Consider the following 21,059-nt stretch of genomic DNA (forward strand, 5'->3'; position numbering starts at 1 on the left):
AATTTACAAGTACCCGAATCAATCGAAAGCTCAATTCTCTCTGAACTGGTCATTTTCAATCAGCTTATACTGTCATAATGATATACTAAGGCAACGTTTGCGAGTGGAAACAGTTTAGAATCTAGCTGAATCACTGAATGAATCCACGTTATAATTTGAAGTATTTCTATATTTTTAAAGTTAAAATACAATAAAACTGATCAGTTATGGGGAAAATATGAATCAAGAATACAAAAATGACAGTTTTATGGATTGTTGGTACTTGGCATTTCAAGAATCGCCCATTTTGACATCAGTCACATCAAGTTGTATTATCTCCGCCCTGCACCCTAAAATTGATCCCATGCTGTAACCAAAATGAAACAGATGAGGTCAATATGGTTCAATGCTTCTTGTTACCATTCTTCTTTATATATTAATATAAAGAAGGGAGTTCATTATTTTTATACCTTGGAGTGGTACGACCAAGATCTCCATGAACAAACTCTTTGATGTACGTTCCAGCCTGCACTTAATGAAAATTTTAAAATTTGCCCATCTTTTATAAATTATGATAAAAAGCTTTAATGAGGTGAGTTAGAAGATCTTGCAACCTGTGTGCATAGATGCAGTAGAAAGTAGTGAGAGCTTCCTTTAATCTTTTCGACTTTCATCCTGAGGAGAATTGAAACCACAAAAACTGACACTTACTAAACAGAAGAAGCTTTGTGTATCCTCAAACACACAAAATTCACGATCGATCGTCACTAACCAGTGTATAGTCCTTTCACGTTCCAATGGACTTCGGCGGTGAAGCACTCTTACCGGTGTCTTCTGCAAAATTTTCTGCAGTGACATAATACAGAAGAAAGACAATTAGTTTGCATTGGGAACCAAGAACGGTGTTTGAGGATAGACATGTGACTTTTAACATGATGCGAAGATTTATACTATACCAAAAAAAAAAACAATTGACTCACCAATTCTTTCAGAGAAGAAATTGAGTCGATATCTTTCTCTTCAACTGGACGAGCAATCCATACAATTGCAGCATATTGCTTCTGCAATATATATCAAAAATATCCGAGTAGTTGATTTAGTAGTTTTATTACACTTCTAACTAACATTTAACAAAACTGACCTGTTTCTCTGCTTCTCCTTCACGCATCATTGCCCAACACTGACTTCCTATGAATTTAAGGTCTTTAACTCCGACCTGCAGCCAATGTACTGCTTGTAAGCTTGCAAACAAACCACAGAATCAACTGTACAACTTTTATGTGTTCAATTGATTAGGCCTTACTAGTTTTTTCTCTGACTTGTTTATCTTCTCTTCAATTTCCGTCAATGATTGCTGAGATGGGCATTTGCGGGAATTCTGAACTTCGATCAAGAAAGGTCTACCTGAGCCCAACATGCGTACCTGAATAATAGAGCTCTTTCATATTATCAGCATAAACTGTTGAACTTGAACATGAAATTCGGAAAAGGGTAATATTCTAACATCAATATCTTCTCTGCCAGCAGCATGGAACTTGTAGGAATCCCCAAGGCATGCTGGAAGAATATTTTCACCAATTAACTCCTGAAAAAAAGAAGATAACAATCTCTCAAGCCACCTGATCTCTTTAGGAATAATATTAATATATACATATCCAGATAACTACCAAGTGTACTACCTCAACAGACGCTTCACCCATTCTTTCATCATCAATAATCCATCGTGTTTGACTTACATTTCTAGAGTACTGCAACGATAAAATTGAACCATCAATTGAAATATCCCCCCAGTAAAGGTAAACAGATCTGCTTGAGTCATATGTGAATCCATTTGTTACCAAACTACAATTTGCACACATGAATGGCTAGGTCAAAATACACTATGTTTCAACAACATCAAAATATTGACTTACTTTGAAGTATCTGCCACTAAAGAAGATAGGCATTTTGTTGCAATGAACTGACAAGATGCATGGTTCATAAACCTGGTCAGTGGTCACATAAAGAATCATAGAACATGAGTTCTTGTAAGTCAAATAATGACAACGCGGGCCAAAAATGTTCTAATCCAATATAAATTACCTTTTCAAATGAATTCTCGGACATAGAGGTTGATCCATTCTCTTCGTCTGCATAAACAATATCAACACATAAGATACACATAATACATAGCATTTTGAAATTTGTTGGGACACCTGCATATAAACTGTACAGGCTAATGTAGATGGCCACAAGGTCAAACAAGAGCGTCAACCAAGTAATAGATGATCGTAGAGTCTCGACATACCTGTTTTCCTCTTCTTTCTTTCACGTGTTGTTTCAGACGCACCTTGAGCCTCATCTGATGCCTTAGAGTAAGTCAAACGGATCTGAAAAGAGCTTGAGTCTGATTTAGCTCCCTGCAAAACTCAAAACAAGGACGAATGCAAAGACTTTAATCTCTAAAAGATTTTGTTACCTTGTCACATATTTGGCAGTTTATGTTCTATAAAATACCAAGCAATCGAAACATAGGCGAAAACCAAAAAAATTGACAAAACAGAACACAGACTCACCAACGATACTTTAAGAGGATCCAAGACCAAAACTTTCAAGGCATCTTTTACAGAAATCTTTTCGCTCTGCAGCCAACTTTCACTGTTATACTTTCCTTTAAGGTATAACCTACAAAGGTATAAACACACAAAAAAAAAAAAAAACTGAGAAATTGCAAAAGAGATATACTTTCTAGGACCCAATACGCTGATAAAACCAAAAGGCAAAACATAAATGCAAGTAAAGCTTACAAGACTGCACGCTCATTCTCCAGGATAGTTGCTGGCACAGAGACTTCTAAACCAAAGCTATCGAACTCATGACCTTCCTGCTTCACCAAGTCCGTTACCCTTGCGGCGTAATCACTACCACACTCCGATCTCAGCAGCGTTTGCTTGGCATCGGAGAAAACAAACTGCAATACACCTAAACACACAATGCAGCAGCTAGACTCTTCCGATGAGGCAGCTTCCTCATCGCCGGATTCTAGCCAGCTCCGCAGAGTAGACGCCGAGACTGACGACAAATCGGAATCAAAAGCCTCGACGGACACCAATCGGAATACACATCTCTCGCATACCTTAAAGGGGACAGACACACCGAATTAATCAAAAAATCTGGAAGAATCTAATTCGAGGTGAGAGAGAGAGAGAAAGAGAAGCCCTAGGAAACGACTGAGAGGAGAGTAAAGGACTACAGACCCCGAGAGATAGCAGATCTTTCACAGCACCGGAATGCAGTGATCGAGCTGCTTGGTACACGCGTCTTGACTTGTGGTCACCGTGGCTTACGAGGCCGTTGGACAAACCGGCTGAGTCGCCGGACGCGGGTTTTGTTTCGTCGGCCATTGTTTTGTTTCTTTGAAATATCGGAGAAGGCGGCGGCTCCTAGCAATTAGCAGTGTGAAAGGAGGGGTTACGAGTAATTTAGGTATATATTTTCTATTTGAGTCGTAAGTTCATCTGGGCGTTTGGTCTAGTGGTATGATTCTCGCTTTGGGTGCGAGAGGTCCCGAGTTCGATTCTCGGAACGCCCCTATTTTTGTTTTTGTTTCTTTTTTTTGTTATTAAACTCAATTAATTTCCCGCCGGAAACCCCCTATTTGTTTGTGTCTTCTGTCATTATATTAGGCACAACTAATTTCCCAAGCTATCAACGTTAAGCTATGCAATAATCCTCTCAATTATACACTAGTTTAATCGTTTATAACTTTATAATACTAATCAAGTGGCTAAGAGCATGCATGAATTATATTTGATTTTAGAACTATGTATGTCCCATAAGCTTAACATGTACCAACAACATTCATAAATAATATTAATATAATTCTGTAAATAGATTTAATTATAATAATGAATGTTCAACGAATCTAGAGGAAACAACGACGAAGAAAGATAGCAAGGCCTTTCATCACTTGTCATGTCATATCAGGGCGAACAACTTCATTTTGGCACGACGACTGGACAAAATTTGGTCCTCTTCTGATACTCACAGGACCTTTGGGACCTCAGGTTTCTGGAATTCCTCTCGATGCGACAGTCTCGTCAGTGGTAAGGGAAGATGGTTGGTCTGTCTCTCGCAGGAGTAGGCACCCTATTCTTGTTACCCTTCGTGATGTGCTTCCCGCACAACCTCCTGATGTTCATAACATAGAAGAAGATTACTACTTGTGGAGAAACGAAGTAAATGAGCCTCCTTCACCATTCTTATTATCAAGACTATGGACATCTCTATATCAAGAGCCTCCTCGAGTTTCTTGGTACAAGGCTGTCTGGTTCGGTAAGCAAATTCCTAAACATGGATTCATCCTTTGGCTAGTCATGAAAGAGCGTATGGTAACAAGGGATCGGATGAGAAGTTGGGGCCTCGATGTACCGGCTGAGTGTTTGCTTTGTGGGCAAAATGAGGAATCGACTGAGCACTTATTCTTTCAGTGTGACTATTCGTTGACGGTGTTGAGAACTATGTTCGCAAGGAGTGGTATTGATATCCCAACACAGATTGCAATGGTGGTTCCTTGGATCATATCTATTAGGCTGGATAGAAAGCTGAAAACTATCTGCAAACTGCTCATTCAAGCTGCTGTTTACTTCATTTGGAAATAACGGAATTCACGTCTCCACAACCAGACTTCAAAGCCCGCTCACTCTGTTGTGAAAGATATCTACCTTCTCCTTAGAGCAAAACTATTCTCTCTTGATATGGAGCTGAGAGCTCACCCCTCTGCTACTCAAAGAAACCGGCGACATTCAACGACGACTACTTATCTCTCTCTTTGGTTTGAAAAGATTCAGGGTTAGATCAAAGCATCTATTTTCATTTTGTTGAAGTTCTTTTTTTGCAAAAGTAATGTTGTCTTTCCTTGTTTTTTTTTTTTTTTTTTTTTTTTTTAAATTCACCTTGTAAAACATTATTTCAGAAATGGTATCTCCCATTGGGAGTTTGAAGGAAAAAAAAAAAAAAAAAAAAAAAAAACGACGAAGAAAGAAATGAGATATAGAACACGGCAAGTCAGAAATTCATGAAAATGGTTTAACAGATTCTCTATCGCTCTCAGTTTTCAAAGCCACTCAAAAGCAGTTCTTTGTGGGCTCCACTAGCCCTACCACATAGAAGAGCGTTCGTCGGGATCTGATATTCATCTCTGAGAGAAGTCGAGTTTGTGTACACACGCACGTATAACTGTTGTCCCAAGTATTGTCTTTCCCACAACTCCGATCTCAGGTTCCACATTCCAACGTTGTCTAGACCTACGTATATTGCAGTCCATGATCTTGGATACACCTACACATGTTCATCCAACAATATTTCACACGTGACTCAAACCCCCAACTTATACGTTTTATCCAACTGTTTGAGATCAAAATATGAAAGTTTTAAAAGTTTCACCTGAATAGTGCAGCGTGAGACTGCATCGTTTAGATTGTATACTTTTCTCCTGCCAGGCCTCCACTTTCCCAACTCCATTCTGATAGTTAAACCAAGTCCACAATAGTTAGTTGGTTAAAACAATTAAATTGCATGTGTTAGGGTTCTTTCTTAGTTAGAGAAAGTTTTGATTAAGCTTACCGTGTAGTTATTAGCTTATGGTGGATGCAAACACGGACAGTTTAGAATATATATTAGAAAAGGGATGAGGGAACAATTTGGAAATACGTACCCAACAACAAAGAAAGAGTGGCCGTTGAAGTGCCAGCTTTGGACAATATCTTCCGAGTTCTCAAAGACAATCTCCACAAAGGCTTTGTAATCAGCTTGCAAGACAGATGTGACAGGGAATGTTGGTGCATATGGGGGCTGGTCAGATATGCTTCCAGGCTTATACACGCCATCGATCTTGAAGTAATCCGCGAGTTTCAAAGGGGTATCTGATGGGGTAAATGATGCACTGTTCACGGAGTATCGTTGTTTGCCTTCGATCTGTCCAACAGAGCTAACAAGTTTGATGGTTCTAGTGACATTTACCATACCATAGTGGTATGTACCTTGTGGGTTTGGTCTTGGTCCACTCGCTGTAAGGTTGGTCCTACAACACACGAAGAAAACCACCAAGCTATAAGGCCAAAATTTCATGAATATCCTCTACGCTAGCAAAACAATACATGAGCTTATAATCTAAAGGATACTGAAGGAGTTTTCTTCAAAATTGGTGACAAGCAAATAACTGTTGAAGAATAAAAAACGTACCTGATAGTTCGAGCTTGGTTAAAAGACCAGCTCATCGGAACTGGTGCAGCAGGGATAGGTCCAGAAACAGGTTCAGCAGAATTACTATAGTGGAGAACACCGGTGGTGGTGAGGACGGTTGGGGTTAACCTACTAGAGACCACAATGTAGTAATCTTTTGAAGGCTGGTTAGCAGTTATAAGGACCGAGTAAGACTGACCAACGTGAACATCAAGCGATGAGTACACATTCTGAAGAGTGTGTGTCCCTTCGACTTCAACCAACGTCATCTCATGGTTCTGGATGCGGAAGTTGAGAGAGTTTTGCAATCCTACATTTGATATTCTCAGCCTATATGTATTACCTGTGGAAATATTCACATCAGAACCAATTAAAACGTTGCGCAAATGCTTTTACCATTAACAAACGAGTGAGATAAGAGGAGGGAAATAGATAATAGACCTGGTTGAATGTTGAGTGTAGCACCACTACTAAGACCATTAATGAGAATTCCATCTGGTGGAGGAAGCTTTCCACCATTATCGAGCTGCGCTCTCAAGGCCTACACAAAAGATTCATAAAAATCATTCAAAGTTCTTAATTGGTTCCTATCTATGACTATGAATAAACCAAAAGAATATACGATCCTTATTGTTTTTTTTAACGGCATATCGAACGGTCCAATCTTTATTGCATGAGGATTTTATGAACATCTACCACAGCAGAGAATTCTATAAATGATGGCCATTCAAGGTTATCACAATCCTAGATTCCACAACAATAAAATGTTTAGGCTGCAACTGGAATGCTAAATTTTGGAATGGAATTGTTTGGAATGCATCATTCCACAGAATTTCAAAAAATATTTACCAGTTACATGGAAAATCTTTTGAAATCAATTCCACATTCCAAAAATGGAATAAAATTTAAAAACAAATCCTTTGTAAAATCTTTTCCATTTGTTCCATATCAAAAATGATCGTGAATGTGTGGGATGATTGGAATTCCAATTCCAAAACAAATTTCAGTTTTTATTCCATTTTGTTGATCATTCCAATTTTCCCTATTCCACATATAATTATTCCTTTTATTCCATGTATTCCACATATAATTCTTATTCTTATTAACTTAAAAATGTTTATTTCCCTCTAAATCATAGATTCAACAACAATATTATGATGGCCATTCAAAGTTATCACAATCTACCATCGAATTATAAACGTTGGAGTTAGAATCGATTACCTTATGATCGGTCTTGTACCAGTCACCGATGAGAACAGTGTAGTCATCAGCGGGAGGAGGGAAAGGAACGGGGATCATTGGACGGCTAGAGATACGAATACCTCCGAAACCGCCTGCAGCTTTGTGAAAGCCAAGCGATGGGAAGTAATAGAAGCTTCCGATCTGATCCTTAACCTGAAGAGCGTAAGTGTAGTTCTTCCCCGGCGGGATTGGGCACGTCGTTCCACACACTCCGTCTTGGAACGAGTTCTTTCTGTTTTGTATCCCGGCCCTTGTGTCGTAATCATACAAAAATCGTAATTAGTTTTAATTCAAATTTTAAACAATAACAAAAGTTGAGCACATAGGCAAGTAGGCCACCACTACAAGAAAATAGCCTTATTGCAACAGAAAAATTGCAACATCCATTTTCATTAATAATTTGCTATGTTTATTGCAATATTTCTGTAATAATGAATATCCGTTACAGTTTTATTACAAATTTATTGCAAAATAACAACTATAACAGACGTTGCATATTTTTGTTACTTAAATTGTAATTTTTTGCAACATAAACAAATATCTAGCCAATTTTGCAAGAAGCATTCAACATTTTTGAATCATTGCTAATTTGCAAAAAAAAATATTAAAAAATATGTGGCAAAAAATGTGGCAGTGATTATATTTTTATTATATGTTTTTATAGGAAAAGTTAATTGTTTTTGTATATTAAATATAAAATATAAAATATATATTTATATTGTATATTTAAACATGTACACTAAAAAATTTTAAGTTCCAGATTCTTGAGATTTTGTTAATTATTTTATTTTATGAATTTTTTTTGGTTTTCGTCTAATATGGTATAATTTACTTATTCCTATTCAAAATAAAAGGTAATTAGACAAAAGAAAATTATTTACATATCTCTTCTTATTTTTTCTTTAACTTAGATAAAGATACGTCCAATGTCTTTATCAACAAAAAAAAATAAGAAAACAAAAAACTAGACAGGTACCTTCTTCCAAATCATTAAGTGAAAAAAACTATGACACAAAGAAACTGGTGCGATCTTTGGGGCTGCCTTACATGATGTTCTTGATGAGGAACTAGACTCAGAACAAGATGATGTAGTATCTCAAGATTCTCAATCAACAGAAGACAGTTCAGACTTCTTAGACGTCAAGACGTAAAACTGCGACAACGAGATGACAAATCCTCTTTTTATTCTTTAGTTTCTTACCTTGACATCTTGATTATTACCAGCTCTTTTCAAGCATGTATTTTCTCTGTTTTAATTGATTTCAGTAGATGACTTTGTTTAATTGTTTTAACGGTTTGAACTTTTCAATTTTATTAACTTATGTTTTCTTGTTGTAGCTAGTGATCATCAGCTACTGTTGTTGACTGGAAGTCTAGAACTCAAGATTGTATTCTCTGGTTGCTTAGTGTTGTTGTAGTTTGGAAGTCAAGATTGTAATGACAAGTTATGAGTCGGGTTTAAAGATACATTGTTATGTCTTGATGTAGTTTACTTATTCTGTTTTATTGTTGTAGTGATCATCAGCTACTGTTAAGAACTAACATCAGCTACTGCCTAATGCTTTAGTGATTGAATGGCTTTTATTCAGATTTCTCATGGAACCACACGTAAGTTATATTAGTTTGATATTAAAAGTTCTATATTTTGTGTGTTTTCTGAAAATTTATTAAATAGTCCACACGAAAGGAGTTTGTAACTATTAGAATATTTTTACTTTTTAGTCAAATGTTCTTCCCGCCTTATATTATTTCATTTGCCGCTTGACTTTAGTTTGTTTAGAGAATATCATCCTAAAAAGATATGGATATATCCAATATCGAGATGTTTAGATTTTTCTGTTTTCATATATATAGCTTATACGGTGTTTTTAATAATTCAGTAAACTTCTGCATCGTAGTTCTTAGGAGGTAACTCATCTCCAAATGGCAAATGAGGGTCAAAATCAAGGAGAAGCCCAACCTATGAATGTCTTAGGTGTTCTTAATCCTTCCAAAGTGAATGGATCATTGTGGTAAAAAGAAATGTACTTATATTTTATATACGTTACGTTAAAATTTTAGCTGCGTTATATTTTTATTTTTTTCTACAGCTTCAAACGTGATTCCCTCATCACTAATGAGATAATAACAATCATCCGATCTGATTTTCCTGGCACGTATCGGAATTGGTCATCTACGCCGCAACATGTAAAAGATAGATGGTGGTACACATTTAAGGTATATCACAGAAACATTACATATACAAAAGGATAAAACCGTGAGAATATAGTTTTCTTGTTTTATGTGTGCTATGACTATAGATCAAATGATGAGACTTTCAAGAAAAAGGTGCACGACATTTATGAAGAAATGCAAATATCAAAGAAAAGCTGAGCAAACTTAAATGATTGGAGAAGATGATAGCAATCTTTTGTCCAGCTATTGTGTCCACTGTTGTCAACCGTTAAGTTTCAGTTGGCTGCTTTAGTTTTTTTTCTAAGTTCTTATTAGGTTTTTCTAAGTTCTTATTATGTTTTATCTAGCTTTCAAATTATAGCTGGTTTTTCTCTAATAATGCCTTGTTAAACTTTTTAATATTTTTTTATTTCATAAAGTTGGTTATTTGGCTTTTGTGTTATTATAAAATATATTTAATGTATAAACAAATAATCCATCTAATACTATTATAATAATAAAATACTGCAGTAATCATTTATGCAACAAAGTTAACAATTTACTAAATTTATTACAATATTAATTGGCAACCACGTAATAACTGTCCCCACAAAATAAAATTTGCAACAAAAAATTGCAACAATATTCGCTAAATATTTTGTATAGCAAATTTTGTAACAATTTAAATTGCCTCCATACGTTAGACGTTTTGTTGCAGTAATACTACAAAATTGCAATATAAAATTGTTGCAAATTTGCTATGTTGTTTGCTATATATTTTGCCTAGCAATGATTTGCCACAATTAATGTTGCACAAATACATTGTAAATATACAACAAAATTGTTATAAAAATGTTGTTGCAATAATATAACATATATAACAACAACTAAATTTATTGCTAATTTTGCAACGTATATGCTACAAACATGAATTTGCAACATTCAAACAGCCAGAAAATAAAATTTGTCACAATTTTATTGCAATTTTATATTTGCAACAATATATGAGCATATTGCAACAATATATCATTATTGCAATAGAACTGTTTTCTTGTAGTGCACGTATATGAAATGAACTATCACCATGCAGACGCGGACGTAGATTATAATTTACAAGTGCATGCAATATATGACACGTCAGAGCGATAATCGACTACCTTCTGATTGAGTTAGGAAAATATATTTCATATACATAAATTGTGAAATTGTGATGTACAAAAAAAGAGCTAGGAACTTACATGGAAAATAAATAGATACGTACCATGAAATAAGAAAAGGCTCATCGAGTTCGTTGAATACGTTGATGATGAGATTATCATTGGTGACAGAGAGTATTTCAGGTCCCGGAAACATCTTGTTAATCAATATACCCTAGCGGAAGGAGAGGAAATAAGACATAATCATCCAGTTAGCAAAACTAATGCATAATCGATTAGGCAAGCAAAGCAAGTACCTGTTGTTGAACCCCCATAGGAGAGATAGTACCATAGGTGACGTGCCACTCATAGAATATGTATGGGTCTTCGGCCGCTGTGGCAATTAGAAGCGATAAACCTATAACAAAAGCATATGCGATTTTGCACTTTGCAGCTATTTTAGTGTTCTTCATTTTCGGACCATGAGATGTAGATAGGATAGAAAATGAAACATATATATGCTTGAGTAAGGATTAGTGTGCTACTTTTGAAATAGTCAAAAATTATTTGTTTCTCTATATTTTCAAGATTATCACCAAATTAATACGGTAAGAGAGGATAAAAATGTCAATATATAGATGGTAAGAGCATTTTCAATTTATGACTGTTGACTATATTTCTTTCTATAGTTATATTTAAAACAGATTTATTCCGATTCATTTCTATTTTAAAATATACAAATCTCTATTTTTATATATTTAAATAGAGAAAAATAAAAAAATGATATTTTATAAGCTGTCACATCTATCCTAAATTATTACTCCTTATGTTTCATTTTAATTGGTGTTTTAAGATTTTACTTTTGGGTAAATATTCAATGTTCTAGTACTTTAAACCAACTGCATTTGATCAAATGATTTTTGTTGGTTAAATTAAGATTAATTAATGCAAAATAAGTAAAAAATCAATAATTTTCCAATAATTGTGAAAATTCTTGCCAACTAATAGAAAACAAAGATAGTATATAACAAAATATATTAGAAATGATCTAATATTATAATTGACAACTAAGTAGTTACTTTAACGAAAATAATGATTTTTTTAAACGACAACAAAACTTCTTTATTGATTTGATGAAACATAATCCTCATAGAGGATTTGAGTTATGTATACAGGAACATAATAAATAGAGCTGAAATTATTAAAGGACTGATGAATTTGTTTAGCCAGAGAATCTGCTGCTTTGTTGTCTTCTCTAGGTATCCATCTGAATGTAATATTTTCGAATTTCTCCTTCCAGCCCTTGATTTCCTGTATCATGTGCATGTGGAAGTTCTTCTTGGAGGTAGTCAGTAATTCATGAACCTGTTTATTACCTCCTTCAAACAATACTCTTCGGTGACATTTACTCCATGTGTGTTGCATGTTGAAGTTCCCTACAACTATACTTCGGCTAAATTAGGCATAGTGTTTGGAAACCGATCAAATTTGGATCAGATATTTTGGATTTTCGAGTTTGTAGTTTTGATTAATTTTTTGGATAGCGAAATTTGAAATACTGATCCATATTCAGGTCTTTTACCGTTGGAGTCGAATATTTTTACATTTCAGAAAGACACAGGTGTGTTTCTTTGTTCGTGTTTGAATCTAGGGTTTATTGCCCAGGTCTAGGCTTAACCAAGATCTATTATCTTGATTGATTGTCTGCGCAGTGGACACGGTTAGACATAGAATGCCAAAACCACAGTCAGATTAATTAATTTTATTATTCTTTTAGTTCTTTCAAAAGTGTAACTTTGACAATGCAGTTTGTAATTAATAGTAAACTAAAAATAAATATAAATTTCATTTGAAATTTTGAAGGAGAAATTGCCAAAAATGGCTCAAAACTTGATTTTTTTATACAAAAGTGTACCCTAAATTCAATCAAATGCAAAACTAACTCAAAAGAGTAGTGAAATTACAACAACCTCCTTATTTTTTTTCCGTCAACGTTTTTTTTGTTTTTCTTTTATATATTAAGAAAAAACCAAAGCCCAATACAAATTACAAAAGCCCAAAAACAGACCGGGCCACACATTACAACTCCTCACTCAATTGAGCCTAAAGCCCACATTGAGAAAACCCTAACTCAATCACGCAAGAACCGACGCCGCCTCGCACATCGTTTCGTTGAACTGCTGGGACACGTGTTGCCATCCTCGACGTCAAGGGACACATGTCGCGAGGACGTCGCGTCACCACCGCTTTCACCATCACCGTCACCGGAGATCCGACACACAGATCACCGGACCAAATCGGAACTCCTTAGTTCCGTCTAACGTCACCGCACAACTTTATGCTCATAGGGTTCCAATATCAGAGAGAGTCAATCGCCTTGACGAGATCTCATCCGTAATCCTTCAACACCACTACCCTAGAGAGAGCTTCACACTCCATGTCCTCATTCCACCGGAGACTTCCACCGTCACCGACGGAATCTCCTCCAAAAAAACCGAAACGTAAACCGCAAAAACAAGGCCGAGAAAGATAAAATCAAACCCTAAGACACCCCTAGGAAAAACAAAAGCCGAGGACGCAAGGCAAAAAACGCCTCTGCGTCCTGGAAACTTGACGACGACGCAGAGCTGAAGAAGCCTCCGCCCCTCGGAATCTTTAGCGGCGACAGTAGAGCTTTCGAAGCCTCCACCTCCCGGAACTAACAGATGACTGTCACCGCGAACCGTCCTCGATACGCCTTACCACGAATCCAAAGAGAGGCGAGATGTCGCCGTTGAAAGTCCCGATACGAACCGAGAAGCTTCCCGGGGCAAAACCCTAATTCAGATCCGCCGGTATATCGGCGAGTGACGCCATCACGAGACACCCAGTCTTGCGCCTGCACTGAAACTGAGAGAAGGAGAGCCACCGTCGCCGACACGCGCCGGAGAAGTGACTCTCCCACCCAGTCGTCTCTTTTCTCTCTTTTCTGTTCAATTTTTTTTTGCCACAACCACTTTTTTTCCAACAACCTCCTTATGACTAAAGAAAAAACATGTATTGAGTTTTATCATTATAACCCTCTGCCTGAGAAGACTTATAAATAAGTCTTCTTTGTAAGTTTTCTCGTTCAGTAGCTCTTTAAAATAATTTAAAATCTCTATAAAAAATATTTTGATGGGAAAAAAGTGAAATCATGTACTAATAAAAATTTCTAAATGATGTAAATTTAATTTTACTAAAATTGAATTATTTTTAACATAGATGAGTGAAAATAGATTAACTTATGATAGTTTTTGGTTTAGGGTTGGGTAATATATGTTATAATATTGTTGGTATATTTAGGGTTAGATTTTGAATTTTTTTTAATTTGATCTATGTGTTTAGTGACTATCTAATAACTTGATTTAAACATTTTTTAAGTATCTTAAAATTTTAAGAAAGTGTTTTTTTTTTGTTTAGTTATTTAATTATAGGACCTGGAAGACTAACAAAAGACTTCCCAAGAAATCTTCGGACATATTCCGCCTAAATTTTAGTAGAACATAGGGTTTCCGCCTAAATTTTAGAAGAATTTAGGTTTCCCGCCTAAATCGAAGTCTTCTCATGTATTAGATCTTAAAAATAATTAATAAATCTTAGAAAAAGTATTTTGAAAGAAAAAAAAATCAAAATCATGTATTCATAAATATTTTTAAATGATGGAAATTTAGTTTTACTAAAACTGAATTATTTTTAACATAGATAAGTGAATGTAGATTGAGTTATGATAGTCTTCGGTTTAGGGTTTGGTAACATATATTATAGTATTGTTGGTATTTTTAGGGTTAGATTTTGAAATCTTATTCTTCTTTTTTAGTTTGACATTTATGTGTTTAGTGACTATCTAATTACTTGATTTAAACATTTTCTAAGTTTTTTTTAAGTCTAAGGAAGTATTTTTGCTTAGTTATTTGATTATAGGGTCTGGAAGACTCCGAGAAGATTTTGGTTTAGAGTTTACTAATATATGATATAGTATTGTTTGTATTTAAGGTTAGATTTTAGAATCTTAACTTTTTTTTATAAAAAATTGACCTACATGTATTTACTTTTGTGTGTATTAAATGATTTATAAGTTGATTTTAAGTTTAATAAACTTTGTTTTGCTATTTAGTTACTTATTTGATTAGGTTATGGTTTAGAAAACTTCCTGAAGACTTTTCAATAAGACTTCCAGAAGACTTTTCAATAGGACTTTCAGAAGACTTTCCAAGAAGTCTTCTGATATATTTCTCCATAAATTTTAGTAAAATTTAGGGTTTTCGGCTAAATCGAAGTCTACAAGAAGTCTACCAGAAGTCTTCTCATGTATTTGATTTTAGGGTCTTGAAGACTTCCCAAAAAGTTTTCTCTTAGAAGAAGTCCTCTGTATCGAAGACCTAATTGAAAATTTTGTCCCTATATATATAAAGAAAATTTGCACATTTTTCTTTTTTTTTTCAAATGACTGTAACAAAAATATAATGTTTCTCACTATAAGATTCTCCGACTTCTCTCTAATCTCTTTGAACATCAAAACACCAAACTTTAAATTCATTTCTCATTTTTTTTTCTTATGTCTTCTCACTATTATCTTCTTTTTGCAGGTTTTTCATTACATGGTTCTCATCTTTCACTTATTCAAAGGTATATCTATAAATTTTGGATATGTGTTATTGTGTGTTTTATATATTAGATTCTAAAATGATATAAATAAACCTAATATAAATGTTTTGTTTATTATTTAAGCATAAAATTATATTTTTGAAGTTTCTCTCTATTTTAAAGCCTTGAATGTTTTTAAATTTCCAGGTTTTTCAGATCTAAGGCAGACTTTGAAAGACTTCTCAGAAAACTCCCGGAAGACTTTAGGCAAGGCTTCTAATGCATTTTATGCTAGAAGACTTCTCACGAAGTCTTCCAAAGTATTCTGTCCAAAGTGATACTAATTTTGGATATGTATTTTGTGTGCTTTATATTAGATTCTAAAAAGTTATAGATTCAACCTAATTTGATTGTTTTGTTTATTATTTAAGCATACAAATTTTATTTTTGAAGCTTTCTCTGTTTTGAAGTCATCTGAATGTTTTTGAATATGCAGATTTTTCAGATCTAAGTCCGACTTTGGAAAACTTCTCAAAACACTTTTGGAAGACTCTCGGAAGACTTCTTGCGAAACTTCTAATTCATTTTATGCTAGAAGACTTTCCACAAAGTTTTCAAGAAGTCTTCTGCCCAAAGTGGTACAAATTTTGGATATGTATGTTGTGTGTTTTATATATTAAATTCTAAAAAGTTATAGATTCAACCTAATGTAATTGTTTTGTTTATTATTTAAGCATAAAAATGTATTGTTGAAGTTTTCTTTGTTTTAAAGCCATTTGAATGCTTTTGAATGTGCATATTTTTCAGATCTGAGTTAGACTTTGGAAAACTTCTCAGAAGACTCTCAGAAAATTCTTGAAAGACTCTTGAAAGCCTCTCGGAAGACTCTTGGAAGAAGTCTTCTAATGTATTTTATGTTAGAAGACTTCACACGAAGTCTTCCGAAGTCTTCTGCCCAAAGTGGTACAAAGAAATGATATCAAGTGGACTCTAAGCTTATTATGTTGAGGAATGATATCTAGCTCCATGTGTAATAGTTTTGCTTATGGTTTGTTTTATGATTTGTATGTTTACTATTTTAGTTGTGAATTTTTTTGTAAACTTGAAGAGATGTTAATGAAAATAATTTGGTATATATGTTCATGTTTTTTTCCAAAAGTACTTGACATTATTGAAGTTATTGATACAACATATTAAGAAATTTTCTTAGCCATTCTACTCATTCATAACAAAACACACCAAAACAAAAACTTAGTCAAATTTACTAAAACTAAGAGAGAAGACTTCACAAGAAAACTTATTCAAATTCACAAAAGATCAAACTTGAATTTTAAGTGAAACTTGAAATTTTAAATCTCATGTATGTTAAAAATTATACTTTATGATCTAAAAAAGACACATTAAACCACATGACTTGATATTCTTGAAGTTACTAAACACTTTTGAAAGTTAAAAACATACTTTGAAGTTACTTAACACTCTTGAAAATCTAATGTAGAAGACTTCTTAAGAAGTCTTCTTGGATTAGCTAGAAACATTAGTAAACATAAATATTTGAAATCACATAATTATCACTAAATAAGTTATGAATTTTATTCAGGAGTTCCAATATTGACTAATACACATGAATTAATAATAAAATATTAAAAAGTCATTTTGATTGTAGAGAAAATGAAGGTTTATTAAACATTGACGTAGACGACTTCCGAGAAAACTTCTTAAGAAGTCTTCTATTTAGGTCATTTTTGCAATTGAAAATTTACGAATGAAGATTTCCTAAGAAGTCTACTCTACAGAAGATATCTTAAGAAGTCTTCCTTTGTAATTATTGACTTAATTTTGAATTAAAAAAAAATTCTTGAAAATGCCAGAGAAGACTTCTCTTCGATAAACATGTTAGTTTTGCAATTGACCAGAGTTTTTCAGAAAATTGACTTTTTATAGAAGACTTCTTGGGGAAGACTTCTATAGAAGTATTCTCAATGTCGCAAGAAGTCTACCTGGTATACTTTTGCAATTGACTATATTTGATTTTTCCAGAGAAGATTTCAGAAAACTTTCAGAAGACTTCTATAGAAGTTTTTCCCGAGAAGACTTCCCGAGAAGTCTTCTACAAAAAGTCAAATTTATGACAAACTTCGGTCAACTGTAAAACTAACCTATTGATTTGAGAAGACTTTTGTGGGATTTTTTTTTTCTTAATAAAGGAAAGTTAGAAGACTTTTAGGAAAGTCTTCTTGATGGAGAACACATCTAACGAAGTCTTCAAAAAGTCTTCCCGAAGTCTTCTGAAAGTCTTCGCAAATAGATCAGATAAAAAATGATTTTATACGTTGAGCTTGTGAGATTACTTGCTTAGCTTCTCCAAGCACTCTGAACTTCACTACAAAAGCTACCAAGTCGTTAATTACCACGAATCATGAGCTTAAATGTTTTTATGAACCTTACAAAGCTTGAAATCAAAATTTTGGTTTTGTTTTGATAAATTTGAAGAGAGAGTGAAAGAGATGTGATTTGTGTGCATAAGTAATGAAATATGAAGAGTAAAAATCGAAAGTTTGGTGCATTAAGAGCTTCAAATTAGTTGTTCATGGTGGTTAGTGTATTGATGTTAATGGAAATATTGTAAATACTTGGTGAAAATGAGGATGATAAGGTAAAATAATAATTTTCAGAAAAAGAAAAAAAATGTAATGGCATTTTCGTGAATAACTTAAACTTCTAGGGTGAATATGAAAAAAAAAATTACAAAAAAACATGGGTTATTTTGTGTTTGACTTGAAATTTTAGGTTATATTTGAAAAAAAAATCCAATTTTAAAATGACATTCAATGTATAACAAGAAAATGAGATTTTTTAGAAACAGAAACAGTAAGTATGGCTTCAATTGGTGACTTTGCTCAATCGAGAATTACGAAGGAAATTTAATTAAGCTGTGGAAAAATAATTAAGTTGAGGAAATTTTTGAAATCCACTGAATAAAACTTGCGGAACAGTTTTCTAAACAACTGGATAAACTTTACGGAATGGCGGAATATAACTATGAAAATTAATAACTATGAATAACTAAATGGTATTATAATAAAATACCAATTAATTTTAATCAAAACATTTATTATATCTTAATTATTTATCTTACTCTAAATACTTATAATAATATATTAACATATAGATTTAAAATGAAGTTATAGATTAATATTATTTATTCCATAATTATTTATAATTAACTAATATTTATCTTAAGTTATATTATTTTCAAAAACAATATAAAAAGGCTGATTCCACAAATAATCTGCTAAAATATCACTTTTTAGTAATATAGATATCTATCCTATGGACACTTTAAAATTAGCATAAATGAAGTCTCTATTGTGGACTGAAGCACAAGTTTCACTGACAAAATGGGTTCCCCAAAATATAGAGATCGAGGCCACTAATCTACCAATCATTCCAGGTGTATGGTGCTTTATAGATGGGTCATGGAAATATCAGAAGATTTTTTGAGGACAAGGATGATATAGTACTTTGGAAGGTTTTGATGGTTTGATAGGCACAAAGAATACAAGGGTGAGTTTGTCACCTTTTCACTCGGAAGTGGAAACGCTTATTTGGGAAATGGAATGTATGCGAAATTTACGTCAGTTTCAGATCATATTTGCAATGGATTATTCTCAATTGGTAAATATGGTTTCAGAACTATAAGAATGACCAGCTTTTGCAAGTTATTTGGACGATATCAAGATCCTGAAAGAATGTTTCACAACTCTAACATCATTCATGTACCCAGAACACATAATACACAGGCGGATTGTCTTGCACACAGTGATAGGAAGCAGCCGTCTTTTGTCATTCATATGGATGCAGAATTACCGGTTTAATTTACAAAGTCTTAGGAGTCTGTTTATGCTGATGACAAAAAAAAAATCTCGCTTTTTCACTTAATGAGAACTTTTTTGTATTTTTTCAGCAAAAACGCAAAGCCCGCGTTTTTGCGTTTTATGTTCTATTCCGCAATTTTTTTATTGGTAATTTTTTTTGCATTTTTGTGTTTTTAGACATTGTTCCGTCATTCTGCCGGTTACCGATCAAAATCTATGTGTCTATAGTTCAAAAAGCAAGTAAATTATTTGTTAAAATGTGTCAAAAATGAACCTGCAATTCTTACTCTTTCAAAAATGTGAACACGAAGCAGCGTTTCAATAACCCAAAAGTCCAAAACGTTACACCATTTTTTCATAATCACATCATCGTAAAACCCTACTCATTCAGTCTCTAAAACTTTAGATAACCTTAGATAACTAATAAAACCCTACTCATTCAGTCTCATCGTTACACAAAGACAGAGATAATACAAACATATACATCTGTAGATAACTAATATAACCTCGTTGAATTTAAACCAATCAATCTCCTGTCATTTTTTATCATCTCCGAAAAGTAGACATAGTAGAGAAGCAAAGACGCCGGTAGAGTCAATCGACGCTTGATGCAGAAGATTGCTCTTGATTTACTCATACGACCGGTCAAAATATCACTCTCCTTATTAAGAACAGCTGTGTCTTCCTCCAGGTCATGGATTTAATACTTCTAACTTACCGATCGGAAGCTCATAAGTAGAATCTCAATCCAGACGCCACAGTTGTTAACGCCTTCGCTGGATCTTTCCATGTTATAGGATCAACAGATCCATGTGGGGCAGACGAACCCATTTGAGTGTCAAACGAACGCAGGAGGAAGGAGAAACTGATGAGACACAATGTACAGAAGAAGATGATGTGGCCTTAGACCAAAATAATGGTTTTGAAATGTTTATCTTTATTTAAGTTTATGATTAGTGGAATTTGTGTTTTCTTAATTTGTGGATGTGTTAGACCAGGTTTGACATGTTAGTTAGTTAATCTATTATGTCTTTAAGATCATTTTACCTTAAATGAAAGGGAAGAAGAGAAAATTGTAGTAACTTGTGTTTTGTTTTATTAGTTTGTTTTTCACAAATTCTCTTAGTTTTGAAAAGAGACCTTAATTGGCATCAAAGCAACTTGTGTTCTAAGGTATCAAATGAGTGATTGGGTTCACTCCTAACAAAAACTAATGAGACATAAAGAGTTTACTCAAGATTTGAGATTTTGAAGCCCAACAAGTTCTATGTTTAATTGAGAAAAGCTTTTACAACAAGCCCACATATTGCTGCAGCATTAATAGTATTTTTTTAAGTAACTAAAAGTATTTATATTAGAAGTAACATGTCCACTCCTGAAGGCAACACTAATTATAATCACGGTACTAGATTTTAACCTGCACACCCGTGCGGGTAACATTTCATTGATAAATATAAAATTTTATATTATTTTGTATATAATAATTTATGATAATATATTGCTGCTATTTTAAAAATAACTAAATAGATGATATATAGTTCTAAATATTAAAATTTAGCATATGTTAACAATTTTATTTTTTGTAAAAATTATTATATAATTTATGAATATTAATCATTTTAAAAGGTGAATGATATTTTAGTCACTTTAAATGGTGAATAATATTTTATGTATTTATCTTACTGAAAGTTTTTTTTCAAAACATATTGGTTTACCAATTCAACATAATTTTAATTTGTTTGCAAAAAAAAGCATAATTTTAATATATAATTCATTAGTTACTTCTATTTTAATATAATGTTGAATATACTTATAAATTTTATAAAATTAGCAAAACAAAAAT

At 33.5% G+C, this 21,059-nt stretch overlaps 3 protein-coding genes and 1 non-coding gene across 4 annotated transcripts; 1 reads left to right on the forward strand and 3 right to left on the reverse strand.

Annotated features, from left to right (window-relative positions):
- Positions 1 to 120: 120 nt before the first annotated feature.
- LOC103872835 (putative tRNA pseudouridine synthase Pus10) lies at positions 121 to 3,591 on the reverse strand. Its single transcript, XM_009151275.3, has 15 exons — positions 3,216 to 3,591; positions 2,766 to 3,094; positions 2,535 to 2,643; positions 2,267 to 2,378; positions 2,062 to 2,108; positions 1,893 to 1,964; positions 1,659 to 1,727; positions 1,484 to 1,564; positions 1,283 to 1,402; positions 1,121 to 1,195; positions 960 to 1,040; positions 752 to 825; positions 594 to 654; positions 450 to 505; positions 121 to 346 (listed from the first exon to the last, which is right to left on the reverse strand). The coding sequence occupies exons 1-15, from the start codon at positions 3,360 to 3,362 to the stop codon at positions 271 to 273; spliced, it is 1,509 nt and encodes a 502-aa protein (XP_009149523.1). The 5' UTR covers positions 3,363 to 3,591; the 3' UTR covers positions 121 to 270.
- TRNAP-UGG lies at positions 3,479 to 3,550 on the forward strand. Its single transcript has one exon. It is a non-coding gene; the product is annotated as a tRNA-Pro (tRNA).
- Positions 3,592 to 4,987: 1,396 nt separating the features above from the next.
- LOC103872836 (L-ascorbate oxidase homolog) lies at positions 4,988 to 11,771 on the reverse strand. Its single transcript, XM_009151276.3, has 8 exons — positions 11,051 to 11,771; positions 10,859 to 10,968; positions 7,423 to 7,693; positions 6,643 to 6,742; positions 6,202 to 6,544; positions 5,675 to 6,040; positions 5,404 to 5,482; positions 4,988 to 5,298 (listed from the first exon to the last, which is right to left on the reverse strand). The coding sequence occupies exons 1-8, from the start codon at positions 11,204 to 11,206 to the stop codon at positions 5,068 to 5,070; spliced, it is 1,656 nt and encodes a 551-aa protein (XP_009149524.1). The 5' UTR covers positions 11,207 to 11,771; the 3' UTR covers positions 4,988 to 5,067.
- Positions 11,772 to 14,563: 2,792 nt separating this feature from the next.
- On the reverse strand, positions 14,564 to 20,880 carry LOC117125855. The gene is given in 3 exon segments (XM_033272544.1): positions 14,564 to 19,844; positions 19,847 to 19,960; positions 19,963 to 20,880. Coding segments are annotated over 3 exon segments (291 nt in total). The 5' UTR covers positions 20,048 to 20,880; the 3' UTR covers positions 14,564 to 19,752.
- Positions 20,881 to 21,059: the final 179 nt, after the last annotated feature.

Source organism: Brassica rapa, chromosome A06 (assembly GCF_000309985.2).
Source record: "Brassica rapa cultivar Chiifu-401-42 chromosome A06, CAAS_Brap_v3.01, whole genome shotgun sequence".
NCBI lineage: Eukaryota > Viridiplantae > Streptophyta > Magnoliopsida > Brassicales > Brassicaceae > Brassica > Brassica rapa.

Excerpts from the sequence above, each read along its gene's own strand:
- LOC103872835 (XM_009151275.3), bottom strand. The coding sequence starts at position 3,362 with ATGGCCGACGAAACAAAACCCGCGTCCGGCGACTCAGCCGGTTTGTCC. Across the intron at positions 2,379-2,534 it reads ATCCTCTTAAAGTATCGTTG|GGAGCTAAATCAGACTCAAG; the intron begins GTGAGTCTGTGT and ends TGAGTTTTGCAG. Across the intron at positions 506-593 it reads TACTGCATCTATGCACACAG|GCTGGAACGTACATCAAAGA; the intron begins GTTGCAAGATCT and ends CATTAAGTGCAG.
- LOC103872836 (XM_009151276.3), bottom strand. The coding sequence starts at position 11,206 with ATGAAGAACACTAAAATAGCTGCAAAGTGCAAAATCGCATATGCTTTT. Across the intron at positions 6,743-7,422 it reads GGTACAAGACCGATCATAAG|GCCTTGAGAGCGCAGCTCGA; the intron begins GTAATCGATTCT and ends TCTTTTGTGTAG. Across the intron at positions 6,545-6,642 it reads TACACTCAACATTCAACCAG|GTAATACATATAGGCTGAGA; the intron begins GTCTATTATCTA and ends ATATTTCCACAG.